Raw genomic sequence first — 22,693 nt, forward strand, 5'->3', positions numbered from 1 at the left:
TTCAGCTTCTCGCTGTTCAGTATAATGCTGGCTGTGGGTTTATCATATATGGCCTTTATTATGTTGAGGTACTTGCCCTCTATTCCCATTTTGCTGAGAGTTTTTATCATGAATGGATGTTGAATTTTGTCAAATGCTTTTTCAGCATCTATGGAGATGATCATGTGGTTTTTGTCTTTCTTTTTGTTGATGTGGTGGATGATGTTGATGGATTTTTGAATGTTGTACCATCCTTGCATCCCTGGGATGAATTCCACTTGGTCATGGTGTATGATCCTTTTGATATACTGTTGAATTCTGTTTGCTAATATTTTATTGAGTATTTTTGCATCTACATTCATCAGGGATATTGGTCTGTAATTTTCTTTTTTGGTGGGGTCTTTGCCTGGTTTTGGTATTAGGGTGATGTTGGCTTCATAGAATGAGTTTGGGAGTATTCCCTCTTCTTCTATTTTTTGGAAAACTTTAAGGAGAATGGGTATTATGTCTTCTCTGTGTGTCTGATAAAATTCCGAGGTAAATCCGTCTGGCCCCGGGGTTTTGTTCTTGGGTAGTTTTTTGATTACCGTTTCAATTTCTTTGCTCGTAATTGGTTTGTTTAACTTTTGTGTTTCTTCCTTGGTCAGTCTTGGGAGGTTGTATTTTTCTAGGAAGTTGTCCATTTCTTCTAGGTTTTCCAGCCTGTTGGCATATAGGTTTTCATAGTAGTCTTTAATAATTCTTTGTATGTCTGTGGAGTCTGTCGTGATTTTTCCATTCTCATTTCTGATTATGTTGATTTGTGTTGATTCTCTTTTTCTCTTAATAAGTTTGGCTAGAGGCTTATCTATTTTGTTTATTTTCTCAAAGAACCGGCTCTTGGTTTTGTTGATTTTTGCTATTGTTTTATTCTTCTCAATTTTGTTTATTTCTTCTCTGATCTTTATTATGTCCCTCCTTCTGCTGACTTTAGGCCTCATTTGTTCTTCTTTTTCCAGTTTTGATAATTGTGATGTTAGACTATTCATTTGGGATTGTTCTTCCTTCTTCAAGTGTGCCTGGATTGCTATATACTTTCCTCTTAAGACTGCTTTCGCTGCGTCCCACAGAAGTTGGGGCTTTGTGTTGTTGTTGTCATTTTTTTCTATATATTCCTTGATCTCTATTTTGATTTGTTCATTGATCCATTGATTATTTAGTAGCATGTTGTTAAGCCTCCATGTGTGTGTGAGCCTTTTTGTTTTCTTTGTAGAATTTATTTCTACTTTTATACCTTTGTGGTCTGAATAATTGGTTGGTAGAATTTCAATATTTTGGAATTTACTGAGGCTCTTTTTGTGACCTAGTATGTGGTCTATTCTGGAGAATGTTCCATGTGCACTTGAGAAGAATGTATATCCTATTGCTTTGGATGTAGAGTTCTGTAGATGTCTATTAGGTCCATCTATTGTAGTGTGTTGTTCAGTGCCTGTGTGTCCTTACTTATTTTCTGCCCGGTGGATCTCCTTTGGGGTGAGTGGTGTGTTGAAGTCTCCTAGAGTGAATGCATTTCAGTCTATTTCCCTCTTTAGTTCTGTTAGTATTTCTTTCACATATGCTGGTCTTCCTGTATTGGGTGCATATATATTTAGAATGGTTATATCCTCTTGTTGGACTGAGCCCTTTATCATTATGTACCGTCCTTCTTTATCTCTTGTTACTTTCTTTGTTTTGAAGTCTATTTTGTCTGATATTAGTACTGCAACCCCTGCTTTCTTCTCACTGTTGTTTGCCTGAAATACGTTTTTCCATCCCTTGACTTTTAGTCTGTGCTTGTCTTTCAGTTTAAGGTGAGTTTCTTGTAAGCAGCATATAGATGGGTCTGCGCTTTTTTATCCATTCTATTACTCTGTGTCTTTTGATTGGTGCATTAAGTACATTTACATTTAGGGTGACTATTGAGAGATATGTACTTATTGCCATTGCAGGCTTTAGATTCGTGGTTACCCAAGGTTCAAGGTTACCTTCTTTAGTATCTTACTGCCTAATTTAGCTCGCTTATGAGCTCTTATATACACTGTCTGGAGATTCTTTTATTCTCTCCCTTCTTATTCCTCCTTCCTCCTCCTCCATTCTTCATATGTTGTATGTTTTGTTCTGTGCTCTTTTTAGGAGTGCTCCCACCTAGAGCAGTCCCTGTAGGATGCCCTGTAGAGGTGATTTGTGGGAAGCAAATTCCCTCAACTTTTGCTTATCTGGGAATTGTTTAATCCTGCCGTCATATTTAAATGATAGTCGTGCTGGATACAGTTTCCTTGGTTCAAGGCCCTTCTGTTTCATTGCATTAAATATATCATGCCATTGTCTTCTCGCCTGTAGGGTTTCTGTCGAGAAGTCTGATGTTAGCCCGATGGGTTTTCCTTTATAGGTGACCTTTTTCTCTCTAGCTGCCTTTAAAACTTTCCTTGTCCTTAATTCTTGCCATTTTAATTATTATGTGTCTTGGTGTTGTCCTCCTTGGATCCTTTCTGTTGGGGGTTCTGTGTATTTCCGTGGTCTGTTCGATTATTTCCTCTGGAGAAGTTTTCAGCAATTATTTCTTCAAAGAGACTTTCTATCCCTTTTCCTCTTTCTTCTTCTTCTGGTACCCCTATAATACGAATATTATTCCTTTTGTATTGGTCACATAGTTCTCTTAGTGTTGTTTCGTTCCTGGAGATCCTTTTATCTCTCTCTATGTCAGCTTCTATATGTTCCTATTCTCTGGTTTCTATTCCTTCAATGGCCTCTTGCATCTTATCCATTCTGCTTATAAATCCTTCCAGGGATTGTTTCACTTCTGTGATCTCCTTCCTGACATCTGTGATCTCCCTCCGGACTTCATCCCATTGCTCTTGCATTTTTCTCTGCATCTCATCCCATTGCTCTTGCATTTTTCTCTGCATCTCTGTCAGCATGTTCATGATTTTTATTTTGAATTCTTTTTCAGCAGGACTGGTTAGGTCTGTCTCCTTCTCAGGTGTTGTCTCTGTGATCTTTGTCTGCCTGTAGTTTTGCCTTTTCATGGTGATAGAGATAGTTTGCAGAGCTGGTACAAGTGACCGCTGGAAGAGCTTCCCTTCTTGTTGGTTTGTGGCCTTCCTCTCCTGGGAGAATAGCGACCTCTAGTGGCTTATGCTTGTCAGCTGTGCGCAGACTGGGCTTCTGCTACCTGCCCTTTTGCTATGGAGTTTATCTCCGCTGTTGCTGTGGGCGTGGCCTGGCTGGGGCCACTCCTCCAAAATGGTGGAGCCCCGTTGGAGGGGGAGTGGCCGGGAGGCTATTTATCTCTGTAAGGGGCGTCTGTGCTCCCCGTTGCCCAGGGGGTTAGAGTGCCCAGAGATCCCCAGATTCCCTGCCTCTGGTCTAAGTGCCCAGCCCTGCCCCTTTAAGACTTCCAAAAAGCACTCTCCAAACCAAAACAACAACAGCAACAATGAAAGAGGAAAAGGAAAAAAAAAAAAAAGGAAAAACACGCGATTTTCTTTGTCCTCAGGCGCCGATCCCAGGCACTCGCTCACCGGTACTGCTGCTCTGCCTCCCCAGCACCAGGGTCCCTGTCCCTTCAAGGCTTCCAACAAGCACCCGCCAAAAAATAAATAAAATAACATAAAAAAAGGAAAAACATGCGATACTGTTTGTCCTCAGACGCCAGTCCCAGGCACCCGCCCACTGGTCCTGCTGCCCTGCCTCCCTAGCACTGGGGTCCCCCCTAAGGCCTCCAAAAAGCACTCGCCAAAAAGAAAAAAAAGGGGGAAACGCGCGATTTTCTTTGTCCTCAGGCGCCTGTCCCAGGCACCCTCCCACTGGTCTTGCTGCCCTGCCTCCCTGGTATTGGGGTCCCCGTCCCTCCAAGGCTTCCAAAAAGCACTCGCCAAAAAAAAGGGAAAAATGCGCGATTTTCTTTGTCCTCAGGCACCGGCCCCAGGCCCCCGCCCACCGGTCCCACCGCCCTGCCTCCCTAGTATTGGGAAAAACGCGCAGTTTTCTTTGTCCCCAGGCACCGGTCTCAGGCACCCGCTCACCAGTCTTGCTGTCCTGTTTCGCTGGTATTGGGGTCGCTGTCCCTTTAAGGCTTCCAAAAAGTACTCGCCAAAAAGAAAAAAAAGGGGGGGGAAACGCGCGATTTTCTCCGTCCTCAGGCGCTGGTCCCAGGCACCCGCTCACCGGTCCTGCTGCCCTGCCTCCCTGACACTGGGGTCCCTGTCCCTTTAAGGCTTCCAAAAAGCACTCGCCAAAAAAAAACCGCTCCGGTTTCTTTCCACCCGCGGGGAGCCGGTGGAAGGGGTGCTCGGGTCCCGCCGGGTTGGGGCTTGTATCTTACCCCCTTCGCAAGGCGCTGGGTTCTTGCAGGTGTGGATGTGGTCTGGATGTTGTCCTGTGTCCTCTGGTCTCTATTTAAGGAAGAGTTTTCTTTGTTTTATTTTCATAGATCTATGTGTTTTTGGGAGGAGATTTCCACTGCTCTAATCATGCCGCCATCATGGCTCCGCCCCCCACATATAACTTTTGACCCTTAAAATCTTCACTGCTAATAGCCTGCTGTTGACCAGAAGCCTTACTAATAACAAACAGTCGATTAACACACATTGTGTACATGTATTATATGCTGTATTCTCACCGTAAAGTAAGCTTGAGAATAGAAAATGTTTTTTCAATGGTCCCAAATCTCCAAAAGGTTTTCCAGTATTTATTGAAAAAAATCTGTGTATAAGAAACTCATGCAGTTCAAACCTGTGTTCAAGGGTCAACTCTTTGTGTTTGTATATATATATTTTTTTAATGTAGGTGATTTTAACATTGGCTTGAGGCCTCCCCTTTATTTACTACACATGCAAAAAAGTACACAGATCAAAAATGTATAGCTTGATGAGTTTTTATAAAGTGAGCACAGCCTGGTCACCAGCACTCAGAAGATAACCTTTACAGTAGCTCCTCCTCCTCCACAGAGTCTCCTCAGTTTCAGTTTCCCACATCAGCTGCAGTCCATGGCAGGTGATCCTCCTTCTGACGAATTGTTGGGTCAGTAGTGGCCTGACCCTGTGTCACAACACCTATGAAATTCACCTCACTTCATTTCATTTAGGCGTTTTATCATCTCACATCACAAGAAGGATGAGTATAACACAATAAGATTTTGAGAGACACTACATTCATCTTTTATTACAGTATACTGTTATAATTGTCATATTTTATAATTACTGTTATTAATCTCTTACTGTGCCTAATTTACAAGTTTTAACACAGGTGTGTGTGTTAGGAAAAAACAGTATATATAGGGTTCAGTACTACCCATGGTTTCAGGCATCCACCAGGAGTCTAGGAACGTATCCTCTACAGAGAAGGGGGGACTGCTGTACTTGTATCAGTTAACTAAAATAAGAGCTACTCTGGCTCAGTATTTCGGCAGTTGAGCTTTGGAGTCAGCACTATTAGGGGTACAGTCCTTGTTCTCCTGGTTGTTTAAACTGTATGCCTTTCTTTACCCAAAGGGTTGTTGTAAGAATTACAAGAAATTGTAAGCTCATAGTAGAGTACCTGGCAATTGGTATTCTATGGCTGCTATGTTGCTGAAGAGAACTTATAAGAATTTATTATGAGGTGTGTTGAATTAATGAGGGTGGGGAGTCAACTTTTATAAAGTGCTTGGTACATGCTAGGCAGTTTCCAAAGTGTTTTATATTCATTGGATTAGAAATACTACAGTGTATTAAACTTGTACATAGTATAAGAATTTATCAGCCAGGTTTTTTTTTTCTCAGTCCAACATGGGGTAGCTGTGGTTTTAATTTTAATGTTTCTGAAAGATGGCTTTTATTTGAAGTGTATTCTCTGGGAGGCAACAATGTGATAGGCCCTGAAAGAAAATGGGTTTGATCTTAGGCAGCTATGGTGGGAATATGGTATCTAGGATGAGGGAAGGAATAGATGGTCTTGCCCTTGTCTGCACAGATCAATCCCTGGAAAGTGCTTTCAGTTTGGAGCATCATCCTTTGGGGTTAAAGATAAAATGGAGCTCATTCAGAGGAGAACAACTTGTGTAGTGTGGAGACTCAGACCTCTGCCATCAGTGTTGCAGTAGCTGCTGTCTAGTCGGTGTCTGTGCTGCTCAGGCACTAGATCAAGACTTTGGAGCACATTGTTAACCTCACAAGAACCCTAAGGAGAAGTTATCTCCATTTTATTGCTAACAAAATTGAGGCTCAGAAAGGTTAAGTAACTTGTCCATGTTACATGCTTAGTTAGTGGAACGTAAGCGCAGGTCTTTAGGATTATGAGTGACTAAGCTGGGGGTTCTAGCCTAGAGAATAGAGAACTTAGGGCAAACATGATGGGTATTTGTTGCTTTTTGAGGGCTGATGTGTTAGATGTTTTATTTAATGCTGAGAACTAAAAACAGACCCTGTGGATAGAAAAGAAATCAATGCAGAATAAAGAGATAAACATCACAGCCATCCAAAGACAGAATGGACTGCTGGGGACTGTGAGTTCCCATCACCAGGACTTGCTCAGGCATGGCTTAGCAGTTACCAGGTGGATGCACTTTGATCCCTTTTCCTGATCTTCCATGTATCTACCATATGATCTATCTTTGTGGTCCCACAGCTTACATAATTTATGTCTTAGGGTTATACTAGTTAAGGCTGGTAACTTTTACAGTATACAGGAACTCTGTACTAATGCCTCCCTCACATTTTAGGTTATTGATACTATAATTTACATCTTTTTTATATGCGTATCCAATAACAAGTTATTGTAGGCCAAATGAATATGTAGAAGGGATTTAAGCTTTGTGTAGTTTGGTCACATGTCTTGAACATCCATTCCAACCCACAGATTTCATTTCATCAAGTAAAAGCTAGAAGGGACATTGAAATAATTTGTTACATCCCTCTTACCTTTACCTCCAGAGAGAAGAAAAATACAAATTTCTCTCTAACCTTATTCTAGTAATTGAGGTGTGAGACTAATAACCTTCCTTATAATTGATTTCAGGTGAAAGGGACTTAATTTTAATCTTTCAGAGCTTTGGGCTTCATAACTGTGATTATAATGCTATTATCAAATTATTATGCTATTAGAACTATAAAGGTAAATACTTAAGAATTTCCAAGAAGGGACTAGTGGTTACCAAAGGGGAGGGGTGTGGAAGGGTGGGTAGGTAGGGAGGGAGAAGGGGATTGAGAGGTTATGGTTTAGTACACATGGTGTGGGGGGTCATGGAGAAAACTGTAGCACAGAGAAGGCAAATAGTGACTCTGTGGCATCTTACTACACTGATGTACAGTGACTGTATTGGGGTATGGGTGGGGACTTGATAATATGGGTAAATGTAGTAACCACATTGTTTTTTTATGTGAGACCTTCATAAGAGTGTATATCAATAATACCTTAATAAAAAATTAAAATGAAATACTTATGAATTTAATGACAATCTAGAAGCCATTTATGTTTTTAATTGCTTGGGAAAATGTGTTTTGTATATTAGTTTCCTGTTCCTCCTGTAACAAAAATACCACAAATTTAGTGGCTTAGTATGACACATGTTGTCTTACAGTTCTGGAGGGAACAAGTTCAAAATGGGTCTCACTGGATAAAATCAAAGTGTCAGGAGAGCTCTGTTCTTTTTCTCCTTCAGGAGAACCTGTTACCTTGCCTTTTCCAGCTTCTAGAGGCTTCCTTCCTGTAGCCTGTGGCCCCTTCCTCCACTTGGACAGCCAGTGACATAGCATCTTCAAATCTTTCTTTCCCCCTTTCCATTTATAAGGAACCTTGTGATTACATTGGGCCCACATAGGTCATCCAGGATGAGGTGTGCTGTGGCCTTCATTCCCCCCTTTCATGTAACCTCACGTGATCACAGATTCTGGGGATTGGGAGGTTGCCTCTTTTGACTGTTCCTCTGCCTACCACATATGTCATATATCTTACAGATTGAGTGCTAAAATGGAGCATGTGACTAATCATTTTACCTTTTCATCCAAGTGGAAACCAAAGCCATTTAAAAGGTAAAGTGTACTACACAATTTATAATGAAAAGTAACATTCCTTGTCCATTGTTTTCTATCTCCAAGACCATTTCTGCCAGGTAACCACTTTCCATTATTTTAACTGTTTTTTCCTGATATTTGTCTCCTTTTTCCTGCTGCTGCTTTAATTTTTTTTTAATTCAAACTTATATGTGTGCGTTTCTCACTCCTTCCATTTTCCCAAACTCCTAAGTTTATGCCATCCCATTTTGTGATCATATCAGTGTTGTTTATATTATTCATGGGTGAGACAGATTGTGCACTTTGATTATAGTTTGGTTCTTGTGCAAACCCTTTGTGGTTTGTGTAGTTAGAGGCAATTGTTACTTGTTGACGGCTCTCCACGTTCTTCTTTAATTCTTGATCAGTTTTAGCTTCCTACCTTCTGAGTTGGCTGCCTAGCCATTACCTTGGAGATTACCTTCACCTCCTTGTGATGTAGGTTCCTTTCCCTAAATCCCTTATTTTCTTTTGCTGTTATTTATTCTCTTACCTTGGAAATGCACACACACACCCCAAGTAGCTTCTTGAGAAAAGGGTTTGTAGGAAGTAAAATTTTTAAGACTTGCCTTTACAAAAATTTGATTATTTTTACTGTCACATCTAGTTAATTTGACTGGGCATAAAAATCTAGGTTGGAAATAATTTCCCCTTGAATACCAAGATATTATTCCATTGTTTTCTAGCTTTCAGTATTCATACTCTTGAGAAATCTGTAGTCATTCTTACTCTTGATCCTATGCATGTGACCTGTTTTCTTTTTTAGAAGTTTTTAGCATTTTCTCTGTCTCCAGTGTTCAGAAATTTGTTATTTCCTTTTTGTTTATTTACTACTTATAATTAATGACTGTGCTGAACGTTTAATTGTCCTCTCTATCTTGGTCTTGATCTCTTAACTTGTATCCTTTATTTCTGGGAAATCTTGTACTATCTCATTGATAATTTCTTCTCATCTTTTCCTCTTGTTTTCACTCTAATGCTGTTAATATCCAGATAGTGAATCTTTTGGATTACATTTAGTATTCTCTTATCTTTTCCATCTTTATATTTTTACTGTATTTCCAGGATATCCTCAATTTTATTTTTCATATTAAAAATTGTTTTAAAATTTTTTGCATTTTTTACTTTCAAGAGTTTATTCTCTGAATGGTCTTTCAAGTTTTACTTTGTTTTGCTTCATGGACATATTAGTCTTCCTCTCTAAGGATATTAAATAGAAATTTTGGTTTTTTGTTTTAAAAATCTGTTTTGGACATTTTTTTCCCCATGTTGAAAGCTTTCTCAAATGCCTGGTAGTTCTTGGGTATTCATTCATGTTAAACGGTAAGGCATTAATAGCAAATTGTGACCTTGAATAGAAGCCTTTTATTATACTGTGATGAGGCAGAGGTCTCAAGGGCACCCTCAGACATAAGTATCTTTCAAATCAGTTATCTGTAGGTCTTTTCTTTTGGGCTAGTTTTTCTTGAAAATACTCCTGCTTAAGATGTGTGAATCTTACTGGCAGCATTCAGGAACTGAGCAGGAGAAGGGAGGTGGGGGCTGTTTACCATTTACTAGGGAAAGTTCCATTTCTTTTTTTTTTTTAATTTGTTATTAAGGTATTATTGATATACACTCTTATGAAGGTTTCACATGAAAAAACAATGTGGTTACTACATTTACCCATATTATCTGCAGGCACTGTCCATCAGTGTAGTAAGATGCCACACATTCACTATTTACCTTCTCTGTGCTACACTGTTCACCCTGTGATCCCCCACACCATGTGTACTAAATATTATACCCCTCAATCCCCTTCTCCCTCCATCCCCACCTGCCCTCCCACACTCCTCCCCTTCGGTAACCACTAGCCCCTTCAACAGTCTCTTGAGTCTGCTGCTATTTTGTTCCTTCAGTTTTCCTTCATTGTTATACTCCACAAATGAGGGAAATCATTTGGCACTTATCTTTCTCTGCCTGGTTTATTTCACTGAGTGGATTATCCTCCAGCTCAATCCATGTTGTTGCAAATGGTAGGATTTCTTTCTTATGGCTGAATAGTATTCCATTGTGTATATGTACCACATCTTCTTTAACCATTAATCTGCTGATGGACACTTAGGGTGCTTCCATATCTTGCCTATTGTAAATAGTGCTGCGATAAACAAAGGGGTGCATATGTCTTTTTGAATCTGAGAAGTTGTATTCTTTGGATAAATTCCAAGCAGTGGGATTCCCGGGTCAAATGGCATTTCTATTTTTAGTTTTTTGAGGAACCTCCATATTGCTTTCCACAATGGTTGAACTAGCTTACATTCTCACCAGCAGTGTAGGAGGGTTCCCCTTTCTCCACATCCCCGCCAGCATTTGTTGTTCTTAGTCTTTTTGATGCTGACCATCCTTCCTGGTGTGAGGTGATATCACATTGTGGTTTTAATTTGCATTTCCCTGATGATTAGTGATGTGGAGCATCTTTTCATGTGTCTGTTGGCCATCTGAATTTCTTCTTTGGAGAACTGTCTGTTCAGATCCTCTGCCCATTTTTTAATCATATTATTTGCTTTTTGGGTGTTGAGGCATGTAAGTTCTTTATATATTTTGGATGTTAACCCCTTGTCGGATATGTCATTTACAAATATATTCTCCCATACTGTAGGATGCCTTTTTGTTCTGTTGATGGTGTCCTTTGCCATACAGAAAGTTTTTAGTTTGATGTAGTCCCATGAGCTCATTTTTGCTTTTCTTTCCCTTGCTCGAGGAGATGCCTTCAGGAAGAAATTGCTCATGCTTATATTCAGGAGATGTTTGCCTATGTTGTCCTCTAAGAGTTTCATGGTTTCATGACTTACGTTCAGGTCTTTCATCCATTTTGAGTTTACTTTTGTGTATGGAGTTAAACAATAATCCAGTTTCATTCTCTTACATGTAGCTGTCCAGTTTTGCCAACACCATCTGTTGAAGAGGCTGTCATTTCCCCATTGTATATCCATGGCTCCTTTATCATATATTAATTGACCATATATGGTTGGGTTTATATCAGGGCTCTCTAGTCTGTTCCATTGGTCTATGGGTCTGTTCTTGTGCCAATACAAAATTGTCTTGACTACTATGGCTTTGTAGTAGAGTGCCAAGTTGGGGAGCATAATGCCCCCAGCTTTATTCTTCCTTCTCAGAATTGCTTTGGTTATTCGAGGTCTTTTGTGGTTCCATATGAATTTTTAGAACGGTTTTCTCTAGTTCGTTGAAGAATGCTCTTGGTATTTTGATGGGAATTGCATTGAATCTGTAGATTGCTTTAGGCAGGATGGCCATTTTGACAGTATTAATTCTTCCTATCCATGAGCACAGGTTGTGTTTCCTTTTATTGGTATCTTCTTTAATTTCTCTCATGAGTGTCTTGTAGTTTTCAAGGTATAGGTCTTTCACTTCCTTGGTTAGGTTTATTCCTAGGTATTTTATTCTTTTTGACACAACTGTGAATGGAATTGTTTTCCTGATTTCTCTTTCTACTAGTTCATTATTAGTGTATAGGAATGCCACAGAGTTCTGCAGAGTAATTTTGTATCCTGCAACTTTGCTGAATTCATATATTATATCTAGTAGTTTTAGAGTGGATTCTTTAGGGTTTTTTATGTACAATATCATGTCACCTGCAAACAGGGACAGTTCAAGTTCTTCCTTGCCAATCTGGATGCCTTTTATTTCTTTGTGTTGTCTGATTGCCATGGCTAGGACTTCCGGTACTATGTTGAAGAGAAGTGGGGAGAGTGGGCATCCTTGTCTTGTTCTGAATCTTAAAAGAAAAGCTTTCAGCTTCTTGCTGTTAAGTATAATGTTGGCTGTGGGTTTGTCATATATGGCCTTTATTATGTTGAGGTACTTGCCGTCTATACCCATTTTGTTGAGAGTTTTTATCATGAATGGTTGTAGAATTTTGTCAGATGCTTTTTTAGCATCAATGGAGATGATCATATGGTTTTTGTCCTTCTTTTTGTTGATGTGGTGGATGATGTTGATGGATGTCTGAATGTTGTACCATCCTTGCATCCCTGGCATAAATCCAACTTGATCATGATGGATGATCTTTTTGATGTATTTTTGAATTTGGTTTGCTAATATTTTGTGGAGTATTTTTGCATCTATATTCATCAGGGATATTGGTCTGTAATTTTCTTTTTTTGTTGTGTCTTTGCATGGTTTTGGTATTAAAGTGATGCTGGCCTTATAGAATGAGTTTGGAAGTATTCCCTCTTCTATTCTTTGGAAAACTTCAAGGAGAATGGGTATTAGGTCTTCACTAAATGTTTGATAAAATTTAGCGGTGAAGCCATCTGGTCCAGGGATTTTGTTCTTTTGTAGGTTTTTGATTACCAGTTCAATTTCATTGCTGGTAATTGGTCTGTTCAGATTTTCTGTTTTTTCTGTGTCAGCCTTGGAAGGTTGTATTTTTCTAGAAAGTTGTCCATTTCTTCTAGGTTATCTAGTTTAACATATAATTTTTCATAGTATTCTCTAATAATTCCTTGTATTTTTGTGGTGGGCGTCGTGATTTTTCCTTTCTCATTTCTGATTCTGTTAATGTATGTAGACTCTGTTTTTCTTGATAAGTCTGACTAGGGGTTTATGTTTTTCATTTATTTTCTTGAAGAACCAGCTCTTGCTTTCATTGATTCTTTCTATTGTTTTATTATTCTCAATTTTATTTCTGCTCTAATCCTTATTATGTCCCTCCTTCTACTGACTTTGAGCCTCATTTGTTCTTGTTTTAGTTTCATTAATTGTGAGTTTAGACTGCCAATGTGGGATTGTTCTTCTTTCCTGAGGTTCGCCTGTATTGCAGTATACTTTCCTCTTAGCACAGCCTTTGCTGAGTCCCACAGATTTTGCAGTGTTGAATTATTGTTGTCATTTGTCTCCATATATTGCTTGATCTCTGTTTATATTTGGTCATTGATCCATTGGTTATTTAGGAGCATGTTGTGAAGCCTCCATGTGTTTGTGGGATTTTTCATTTTCTTTCCATAATTTATTTCTAGTTTCATACCTTTGTGGTCTGAGAAACTGGTTGGTACAATTTCAATCTTTTTTAATTTACCAAGGCTCTTTTTGTGGCCTAATATATGATCTATTCTTGAAAATGTTCCATGTGCACTTGAGAAGAATGTGTATTCTGCTGCTTTTGTGTGTAGAGTTCTATAGATGTCTGTTAGGTTCTTCTGTTCTAATGTGTTGTTCAGTGCCTCTGTCACCTTACTTATTTATGTCTGGTTGATCTGTCCTTCAGAGTGAATGGTATATTGAAGTCTCCTAGAATGAATGCATTGCATTCTATTTCCCCTTTTAATTCCATTAGTATTTGTTTCACATATGTGGGTGCTCCTGTGTTGGGAGCATAGATACTTATAATGGTTATATCTTCTTGTTGGATTGACCCCTTTATCATTATGTAATGTCCTTCTTTGTCTCTTGTTACTTTCTGTGTTTTGAAGTCTATTTTGTCTGCTACAAGTACTGCAACTCCTGCTTTTTTCTCTCTGTTAGTTGCATGAAGTATCTTTTTCCATTCCTTCACTTTTAGTCTGTGTATGTCTTTGGGTTTCAAGTGAGTCTCTTGTAGGCAGCGTATAGCTGGGTCTTGTTTTTTTTATCCATTCAGTGACTATATGTCTTTTGATTGGTGCATTCAGTCCATTTAGATTTAGGGTGATTTTCGATAGGTATGTACTTATTGCCATTGCAGGCTTTAGGTTCGTGGTTACCAAAGGTCAATGGTTAATTTCCCAACTATCTGAGAGTCTAACTTAACTCACTTAATATGCTGTTACGAACACAATCTAACAGTTCTTTTTTTTCTCCTCCTTTTTCTTCCTCCATTCTTTATATATTAGGTATCATATTCTGTATTCTTTATCTATCCCTTGATTGACTTTGGGCATAGTTAATTTACTTTTGGATTTGCTTAGTAATTAGCAGTTTTACTTTCTTTACTGTGGTTTTATTACCCCTGTTGACAGCTATTGAACCTTAGGAACACTTCCATCTACAGCAATCCCTCCAAAATCCACTGTAGAGACGGTTTGTGGGAGGTAAATTCTCTCAGCTTTTGCTTATCTGGAAATTGCTTAATCCCTCCTTCAAATTTAAATAATAATCTTGCCGGATAAAGTAATCTTTGTTCCAGGCCCTTCTGCTTCATTGCATTAAATACATCATGCCACTCCCTTGTGGCGTGTAAGGTTTCTGGTGGGCTTTCCTTTGTATGTGATCTTACTTCTCTCTCTGGCTGCTTTTAATAGTCTGTCCTTATCCTTGATCTTTGCCATTTTAGTTACTATATATGTCTTGGTGTTGTGTTCCTTGGGTCCCTTGTGTTGGGAGATCTGTGGACGTCTATGGCCTGAGAGACTATCTCCTTCTGCAGGTTGGGGAAGTTTTCAGCAATTACCTCCTCAAAGGCACTTTCTGTCCCTTTTTCTCTCTTCTTCTTTAGGTACCCCTATAATGTGAGTATTGTTCTGTTTGGATTGGTCACACAGTTCTCTCAATATTCTTTCATTCTTAGCAACCCTTTTTTCTCTCTGTGCCTCAGCTTCTTTGTATTCCTCTTCTCTAGTTTCTATTTCATTTATCATATCCTCCACCATATCTGATCTGCTTTTACTACTCTCCATTGTGCTTTACAATTGGATCTCCGACCAGAATTCATACCTGAATTCTTGAATATCTTTCTGTACCTCCATGAGCATGTTAATGATTTTTATTTTGAACTCCCTTTCAGGAAGATTCATGAGGTCAGTGTCATTTAAAAATATTTCTCAGGAGTTGTGTTAATGATTTTACTTTGAACCAGATTCCTTTGGTGTTTCGTAGTTGTATATTATGCCCTCTAGTGCCCAGAAGCTCTCTTCTCTGGAGCTGCTCAGCCCCTGGAACAATGTCAAGGGTCACATGGGAGTTGTATTGGTGCCTGGGGGAGGAAAGAGCTGTTTCCTGCTTCCTGGCTGCTGTACCTGTCTCCACTGCCTGAACTAGTGGGCTGAGCACACACATATAAGCCTCTATGCTTTACGTTTGTTGTTGCTGTAGACAGTTCTTCCCCCTGGCTGGCCTAACGCCAGGGTAGGGTTTGATGGTTTGTGAGCCAGGTGGGGCTGGCCTGGAGAAAGGCACTGTAGGCTGCGTATCACAGAAGGAATCCTTGAAGCTGTGTAGCCAGCCAGGGAGCTGGAACACCTGAAGATGGTGAAAGCTCCCAACCTGCTGTACAGTGTGCACCTGGACAATTTTGTCTACCTGTCCTTTCTCTTGAGCAGTAAGCTCTGTGCAGTCCTTGCCCCTTTAGCAGCCCTCTTGCTGTTGGGAAGTCTCTCAGACTGCCCGCCTTTCTTTTGTCCCAGAGCAGCCGAATATGAATCCCTTCTTTCCACAAGCAGCTGGAATCTCAGTCTCTCCAGGAATTCTGCCTGTCTTTGCTTTCCAACCCCTTAATCATGAGAGTACCATGCAAGCACCATGAAATGTAGGTTTGTGCTCCCAGAGCAGATCTCTGGAGTTAAGTATTCAGCAGTCGCAGGCCTCCACTCCCTCCCTGCTCTGTTTCTCTTCCTCCCGCCCGTGAGCTGGGGTCAGGGAAGGGCTTGGGTCCCTCTGGGCCGGGCCATGGCTTTGGTACGTTACCCTGTTCCATGAAGTCTGCTCTTTTCTCCAGGTGTATGCAGTTTGGCACAGCCCTCTTTCCTGTTGCTTTTTCAGGATTCATTGTATTAATTATATTTTCGTATTATATGCAGTTTTAGGAGGAAGCTTCTGTCTCACCTCTCATGTTACCATCTTTAATCCCTTCCAGCTAGGGACAGTTGCATTTCTTTTCTTGGTTTTAGCCCTGCAGTTCTCTCCCAGCCTGGGGTCCTCCCATCTGGAGCATCTGTGATTCAGGTCTCTGGTAAACATCCAGCCCTCTGCTAATGTAGGGCACATAGCCTCACCTGCCTGCTTGGAGTTGCCAAACCCAGTGGGAGGGAGGGGTACCTGCTTCTTAGAGATTAAACTAAAGCTGTTTCTCACCTCGACTCCAGCTTTTAAAGAACCTGGAACTATCAATTCCTGAACCTTTCCAGGGTTCTCTGAATTGGCTTCCTTATTCCTTTTAATGGGGTTTCATAAGGATCAGAGGTAATTAATTGTGTGTGTGCACTCCACCATTTCTAACTGGAAGTTTGTAGGTATGTTTCTATCCTTTTAATTATATTAGAATTTTTTGAAATATCTGGAAATTATTTGGCTTCTAAGGTTACTTCTTCCTGTAGTCCAGGGTCATAATAAATATTTTAGGTTTAAGGTCCATTATGGTCTTCGTTCATATTTATTTTGTTTTGTTTTGCTTTCTGTTTTTAAAACCCTTCAAGAATGTAAAAACCATTCTTAGCCTATTGGCTTTACAAAGAAACCTGTAGGCAGAGTTGACCATTCTGCCAATCTCTACTTCAATCTGCGTCCTTTAAATAAAACAGGTTTTTAACCTGACTTTTTACTGGTCTTCAAGTTTATAGAAAATTAACTTAAGAATTATTGCTGGATGAATACCAACAATGGATCCCTTTTAGTTCATTCAGTTTCAAGTGGCTAGCTTTGTAGTCACACTCCCCTAGGTAGCAGAAGTAGTTATTTTCTACTCATTGGTGTGTGTTTATATACTTGCACCTAAAAAGAGCTCTGCAGCTTCTTTCTAATCAAACGTCTGTCTCTTTGGCCACCATAGAAAGCAGAATCTGAAAATCAGCTGAATTAAATAACTACTAATTAATTAGCCCTGTACATGTGGGAACCTAGGAAGATGCCAGTGGTCCTTCCTGGCAGGACTGAAATGGAACTTTCCTTTGGGAATATGGTCCTGGTTAAAAGTTTTTGAGTTTCAGCAAGGCTTTTTCTATGTGATTAATGTTAGTTATAATGTATTTCTTGCTAAATTTCCACATTTAATGCCCTGAGAACCAGAAATTTTGAAGAAAATTATTCTTATCCAACTCAAAAACTAGACAAAACAAACCCTTGTGATGTGTGAACCAGACCCATCTGAAGACTAAAGAGAACTTTTTTGTAGTACTTATAGTTTGCCTAGTGATGTAGATATAGATCATTTTCTGTGTTTTCTTTGAAGTTTAGAACGTCAACACAATGTGAGCATAAAAAGAGCAGCTGTTAAAATGACATCCAAAAATCCTGAAACTTACCCTACCAATGAATCACTTCTTAGGGCTGGAGATAGACTCATCTTGTAAAAGTGGTTGGGATTATTTGCACATCCTCCCAGGTTTTTCTCAGGGGAGAGAATTGATCTGTAAACCTCATCCCAAAGGCTGAAAGATAAGTTGCCATTTTAACTTTTAAAAAACGTTTGTTAAAAAATTAAAAAAATATGTCTATTTACTAGGAAAGTATATATGTGTTTTGAAGAAAATTTGGAAAATAAAAAAATGAATAATGATGAAATCTGTAATCCAAACTTTCAGATATAATTATTAGTATTGACATTTTGGAATGTTTCCTTTTCTTTTAATTTTTTTTCTTGTAAGGCAGATTTGGTCCCTGACTAGAATAATGATGATTAATTTGAAGATTTAGTAATAGGATTTAAAAGAAGGATTTAAGAGTAGTTCTTAACAAAACAGCAGCAGGCTCACAGACTCCTAGAAGGGACTAGCAGTTACCTAAGGGGAGGATTGGGGAAGGGTTGGTGGGGAGGGCGGGAGAAGGGGATTGAGGGACATTATGATTGGTACACATGGTATGGGGGGTCACGGGTAAGACAGTGGAACACAGAGAAGACAAGTAGTGACTCTGTGGCATCTTACTACACTGATGGACAGTGACTTCAATGGAGTATGGGGGGGTACTTGATAATATGGGTGATTGTAGTAACCACAGTGTTTTTCATGTGAAACCTTCATAAGAGTATATATCAATGATACCTTAATTAAAAAATGTATTTAAAAAGGCAGTTCTTAAAACTAAATTACATAAAAGGTTCTATGGAAATGCCAATAAATTCAAAAGAATGGACTTGCTGTTTTGCTAATTCTGTAAAATCAATTTCTTCCTCAGTGAAACTTACTGGGCATGGTTTTGTGGTGAGTGCTAGGTGAAAACACAGCCTTGTGCTCATCACTGGGGTTCCTGGTGGTGAACAGATTCATTTGACTTCTTGACCAGAACTAGCACTTACAACATACTCCTCTTCTGAAAAATTCTCTATGGATTGGCAGTATATTCTTTATTCTGTCAGGTGTAAAAAGGGCAGCTGTTAAAATGACATCCAAAAATCCTGAAACTCACCCTACCAATGAATCACTTCTTAGGGCTGGAGATAGACTCCTTGTAAATAAAGGTAGTTTCCTTGTTTACTCTCGCTATCCCAAGGTCCTCCCACCTGCTTCACACTACTGGATGTTTGAAATACAGAGGCAGATTTATCACCTAATAAGGAATGGACCCACCCTCCATTAAAATAACTTTATAGTAGTCATAGATTAAAATTTTTTTCATGTCCACTAGCCCTGTTGGCTTCAAATCATCTCCCTGCAGCAAAGAAGAAAAATTTTGTGTGTATATGTTTGAAAATTGCTGTATTACATGACAGAAAAGTGTTTGGTCTTCCAGTGACCAAGTTTTCCAACTGATTTTAAGTTTATTGATGTTTATTTAGGTCAAAGCAACCACACTCAGAATACAGATTTTTTTTTTTTTTTTTAAGGAAAAACAATCCCAGGAATCCTGACGGAACAAAACAAGGAAGTTTTATCCTATCCCCAGTCTTCCTCAGGCCTGTATACCCTTTCTTGCATCACTAGCAGCATATTTTCCCTTTATAAGACTCAAGGTAAAATAACATAGTCAGGTGGATGCTTTTTTTGGATTTAAAAAACAAAAACCTTCTAGATAAGTAATCTTTCAAACTAATAGACCAAGATCAGAAGTTGGAGCTGTTTTTCAAATCATCACGATTTGGGGAAGGTGAGAAGGAAGTTGTCCTGGAACCACATTTCTAATAATTACCTTGACATAATTAGCACAAGAAACTTTCGGTGATTAATTATGTGCAAAATTAAGGTAGAGATGGTAAAGGAAGGTTATGGACACCTTTAAAATTGGAGAAGGGCTTTTTGGTAAATAGTAGGCAAAATGTAGCTGCTATTGTTTTGTATGTTTTAACACGCTACATTAACATCTTAGATTTATAGCTAGCTAATTTTGTTAAGAAAATCTTAACTGCCGACTTTTAAAGAACTATGCATGTGATGACTCACCCAGATTCTTAAAACTTTCTTCCTACATTCTCTTTGGGTATTTGGTCACATCTTGCAGGCATTTTTACAGAGTTGTAAACAGTGCATATATAATTTTCAATTCTACGTATTTTAATTAATATATAATCAATCTGTTCTCTAAAATGCCATATAGCCCTTATACTTGTCTTTTCAATAGCTGTATAATCTGTTCAATGGATTACTGTAATTGAAGCTTGTGTTATTGAATAGTTTTGTAAAAATTTAAAATTATGCAGCAGTGAACACATATAATACCATTTTTCTTACTAATTTTTAAATATTGTATTTCAGAGGGGTTTCATTGGGAAGAGAATAAAATAAAGAGCAATTCTTTCAGGCTTGTTGATTTCTAGGTGAAAGAAAATGCAAAGGTGTATTTTGGCTTTGTAAAGTCTAATCCATTTTGCTTTGATTATATACTATGTTAGAAAGTAACTGCTGGCCCACCCTAAGGAGCTGGAGCAGATCTACCTCAACCTTTTTGATCTAATTTTTTTCCCCCTAGGTCAGAAATAAACTCTAAAATAATCTTTTCTTTATCTCAATGCAATTCTGTTACTATCTGAGATATATATATATATATATATATATATACACACACACACACACACACACACACACACACACACATACACCTAGACACAATTATTTTCTGTATTGCCAAGTTACAAATTTTTAATTGGAACTTAATTGATTGTCAACTCTTGAGGACAATCAATCCCTAGCATCTAGTCCAATGATTTACATACACACAGGGCTCAATAAATATCTGGTAAGTTGAATGTGTGAATATGAAAAAGATCTTCTTATAATGTCCATCATTGATTGAAACAGCATTCTAATACTTAGATTTGGAAGTGGGAATTTCCTCTTAGTTGGTAAATATAGAACTATGGTCACACTGTTTTAAAAGCTTCAGAGGAAGTTCCTACTTCCCTGCGACTAATTGTCTTGGTAACAGTTGTCTAGTACTACTGTTTCCTCAGTAACAAAGATAGGTGGCTGACTCACAGGTTACTGAGATGTTTCAATTTTTATTAAATAAATGAGGTGTCACAGTTTTGTCTTTTTAAAATATTTTTTCCAATATTGCATGAATTTTTTCCTGTTGGAAAAAGAATGTATACTTATATATACAGAAGTATATATAAATGTAAAACTCCTCTTCACTCCCACCCACTAGTTGGCCAATCAGAGGCAGTATGTCTTTAACAGTTGAGTTTGTTCTTCCACACATTTTCCTTTGAAAAATTCAAATGTTGCGAGTAAGGCTTACATTCTCTTTGATACTCCTTCAGTCTCCTTTAGTGTGACTCCTCCTAGGTCTTTTTCTTTTGTATTCTCATAAATGTACCCACATAGTATATGTGGGTGTGTTTACATGCTGAATTTCATCGATTCTAAGATTATTATCTCGTACTATTACAAAATAAAAACCGATTATAACTGTAAAATACCATACACTATAAAACCTCATCTTTTAGAGATGTTAAAATTTGTGGTCGTGGAGTGTATAGAATTGATGGAATATATGGGTGCTGTGTTTGCATATAGTTTTCTGCAGCTTGCTTTTTTTCCCTTAGCAAAATTTCCTATAATTGCTTCATTTGAATGACAGTCTGAATATAGTGCATTATCCAGCTGTTTCCTTGAACTTCTCAGGCGCTTACAGTAACAAGCAGACAGTGCTGTAATGAATAGCCTTACATGCCCCTGCGTCTACATGTTTGGATACTTACCAGGGATAGAAAATGGGAGTTGGAACTGTGGATCATAGGCACACACATCTGTAATTTTGAAGGATATTGCCAAATTACCCTGCAATGTAACTGAAAGAGTTTATATATTCAACATTAGTGTATGAGAGTGGGTACCTGTTTGTCCCATTTTATCAACTCTTGATGTTAACTTTTTTGACCTGTATGAGGGCAGAGGAGATCTTGCATTTTAAGGATTCAGTTTTCATTTCCTTGACTAGTAAGTTTGGCTCTCTTGGGATGCTTATTGGCAACTTCGATTTTCTCTCATCTTGTGTATCCTGCTTATAACCTTTAACTCATTTTGTCATCCATCATCAGTGATTTTATTAGGTGACTACTATGTACTTGGATAAAACTTGTAGCAATACATACTACTTCCTACCTCCTTTTTTTTCTTTTAACTTAGTAGTCTCTTACTATCATTAGAATCAACCAATAGTTAATGCTACCATTTATCAAAGAAGCAGAATTACTCTCCACAGATTTTCCATTTTACCTGCACCTGTTTCATACTGCTTTTGAATGTTGGTGGTAGCTAAAGTCAAACTGGCTCTGCTCTTAACCATCCTTTGGAGACCTGCCAGAGCCTATCATAATATGAAGGAAGGAAAAGGATCTAATAGTTATTAACAAAACTCATAACCTCTGAAATAGTAGGGGACTCCTCACTTTATTGGTGAACAAACTGAGAGGTTAAATGGTCCTAATGCTAGGAAATGTCTGAGGTGAGATTTAAACCTAGGTTGTCTGATTCCAAAGCCCCTTTGACCATGTCACACTGCCTTAGTGGGATGGATTATGTTTGGAATATAGCCTTTCAAAGTATATGTAATCTCTTGTGCATGATCATATTAAAAGTGATTGATATAAAATTATTAATAAAAAACTTTAAAAATGATTGTACCTTTTTAATATGTGTGCAAGACATCAAGTGGTACTCTCTTATATGTGTGCACCTGACTGTAGCTTGACAGAATGGTTTCCCTGTTGTAGTTTTAATATATATATTAGTACTTGGCTTCATTTTAAATTATTCAGCCTAAAGGGTTACTGTCTTGGGCTCTATTAAAATTTGGTCTTTAAAATAAAAAATTCACTATAATAGTGTTATAACATACCTTATAGAAAAGCTTCATATACTGTTGAAAATATGTATTTTGCTAATGCTAATTGTTCTTTCTGTGCTTCTGTTTCTCACAGAAAAAGATGGTAAAGCATTTCATCCAACTTATGAAGAAAAACTGAAGCTTGTGGCACTGCACAAGCAGGTTCTTATGGGTCCATATAATCCAGACACTTGTCCTGAGGTTGGATTCTTTGATGTGCTGGGGAATGACAGAAGGTAACAGTGTTTTGTTGTGTATGAATTTTTTTTTTTTTTGATAATTATTTTTTATTGAGGAGTAGTTGACACACAGTATTACATTAGTTTCAGGTGTACAACACAGTGATTCAACATTTATATACATGATAATTCTAGCTACCAGCTATCACCATACAAAGTTGTTACAATATTTTGACTATATTCCTTATGCTATACATTACATCCCGGTTACTTATTTATTTTACAATTGGAAGTCTGTACTTTTTTTTTTTTGAG

At 38.4% G+C, this 22,693-nt stretch overlaps 1 protein-coding gene across 1 annotated transcript in view; it reads left to right on the plus strand.

Moving 5' to 3' along the window:
* Positions 1-22,693, plus strand: part of ACBD3 (acyl-CoA binding domain containing 3) — a 59,436-nt gene that overhangs the window by 9,564 nt on the left and 27,179 nt on the right. Inside the window, exon 2 of the mRNA XM_037008883.2 lies at positions 22,294-22,435. Coding sequence (XP_036864778.2) covers positions 22,294-22,435 — 142 coding nt within the window. The remainder of the gene's footprint in view (positions 1-22,293; positions 22,436-22,693) is intronic.

The sequence above is a fragment of the Manis javanica genome, chromosome 11, assembly GCF_040802235.1.
Source record: "Manis javanica isolate MJ-LG chromosome 11, MJ_LKY, whole genome shotgun sequence".
NCBI classification, from domain to species: Eukaryota; Metazoa; Chordata; class Mammalia; order Pholidota; family Manidae; genus Manis; species Manis javanica.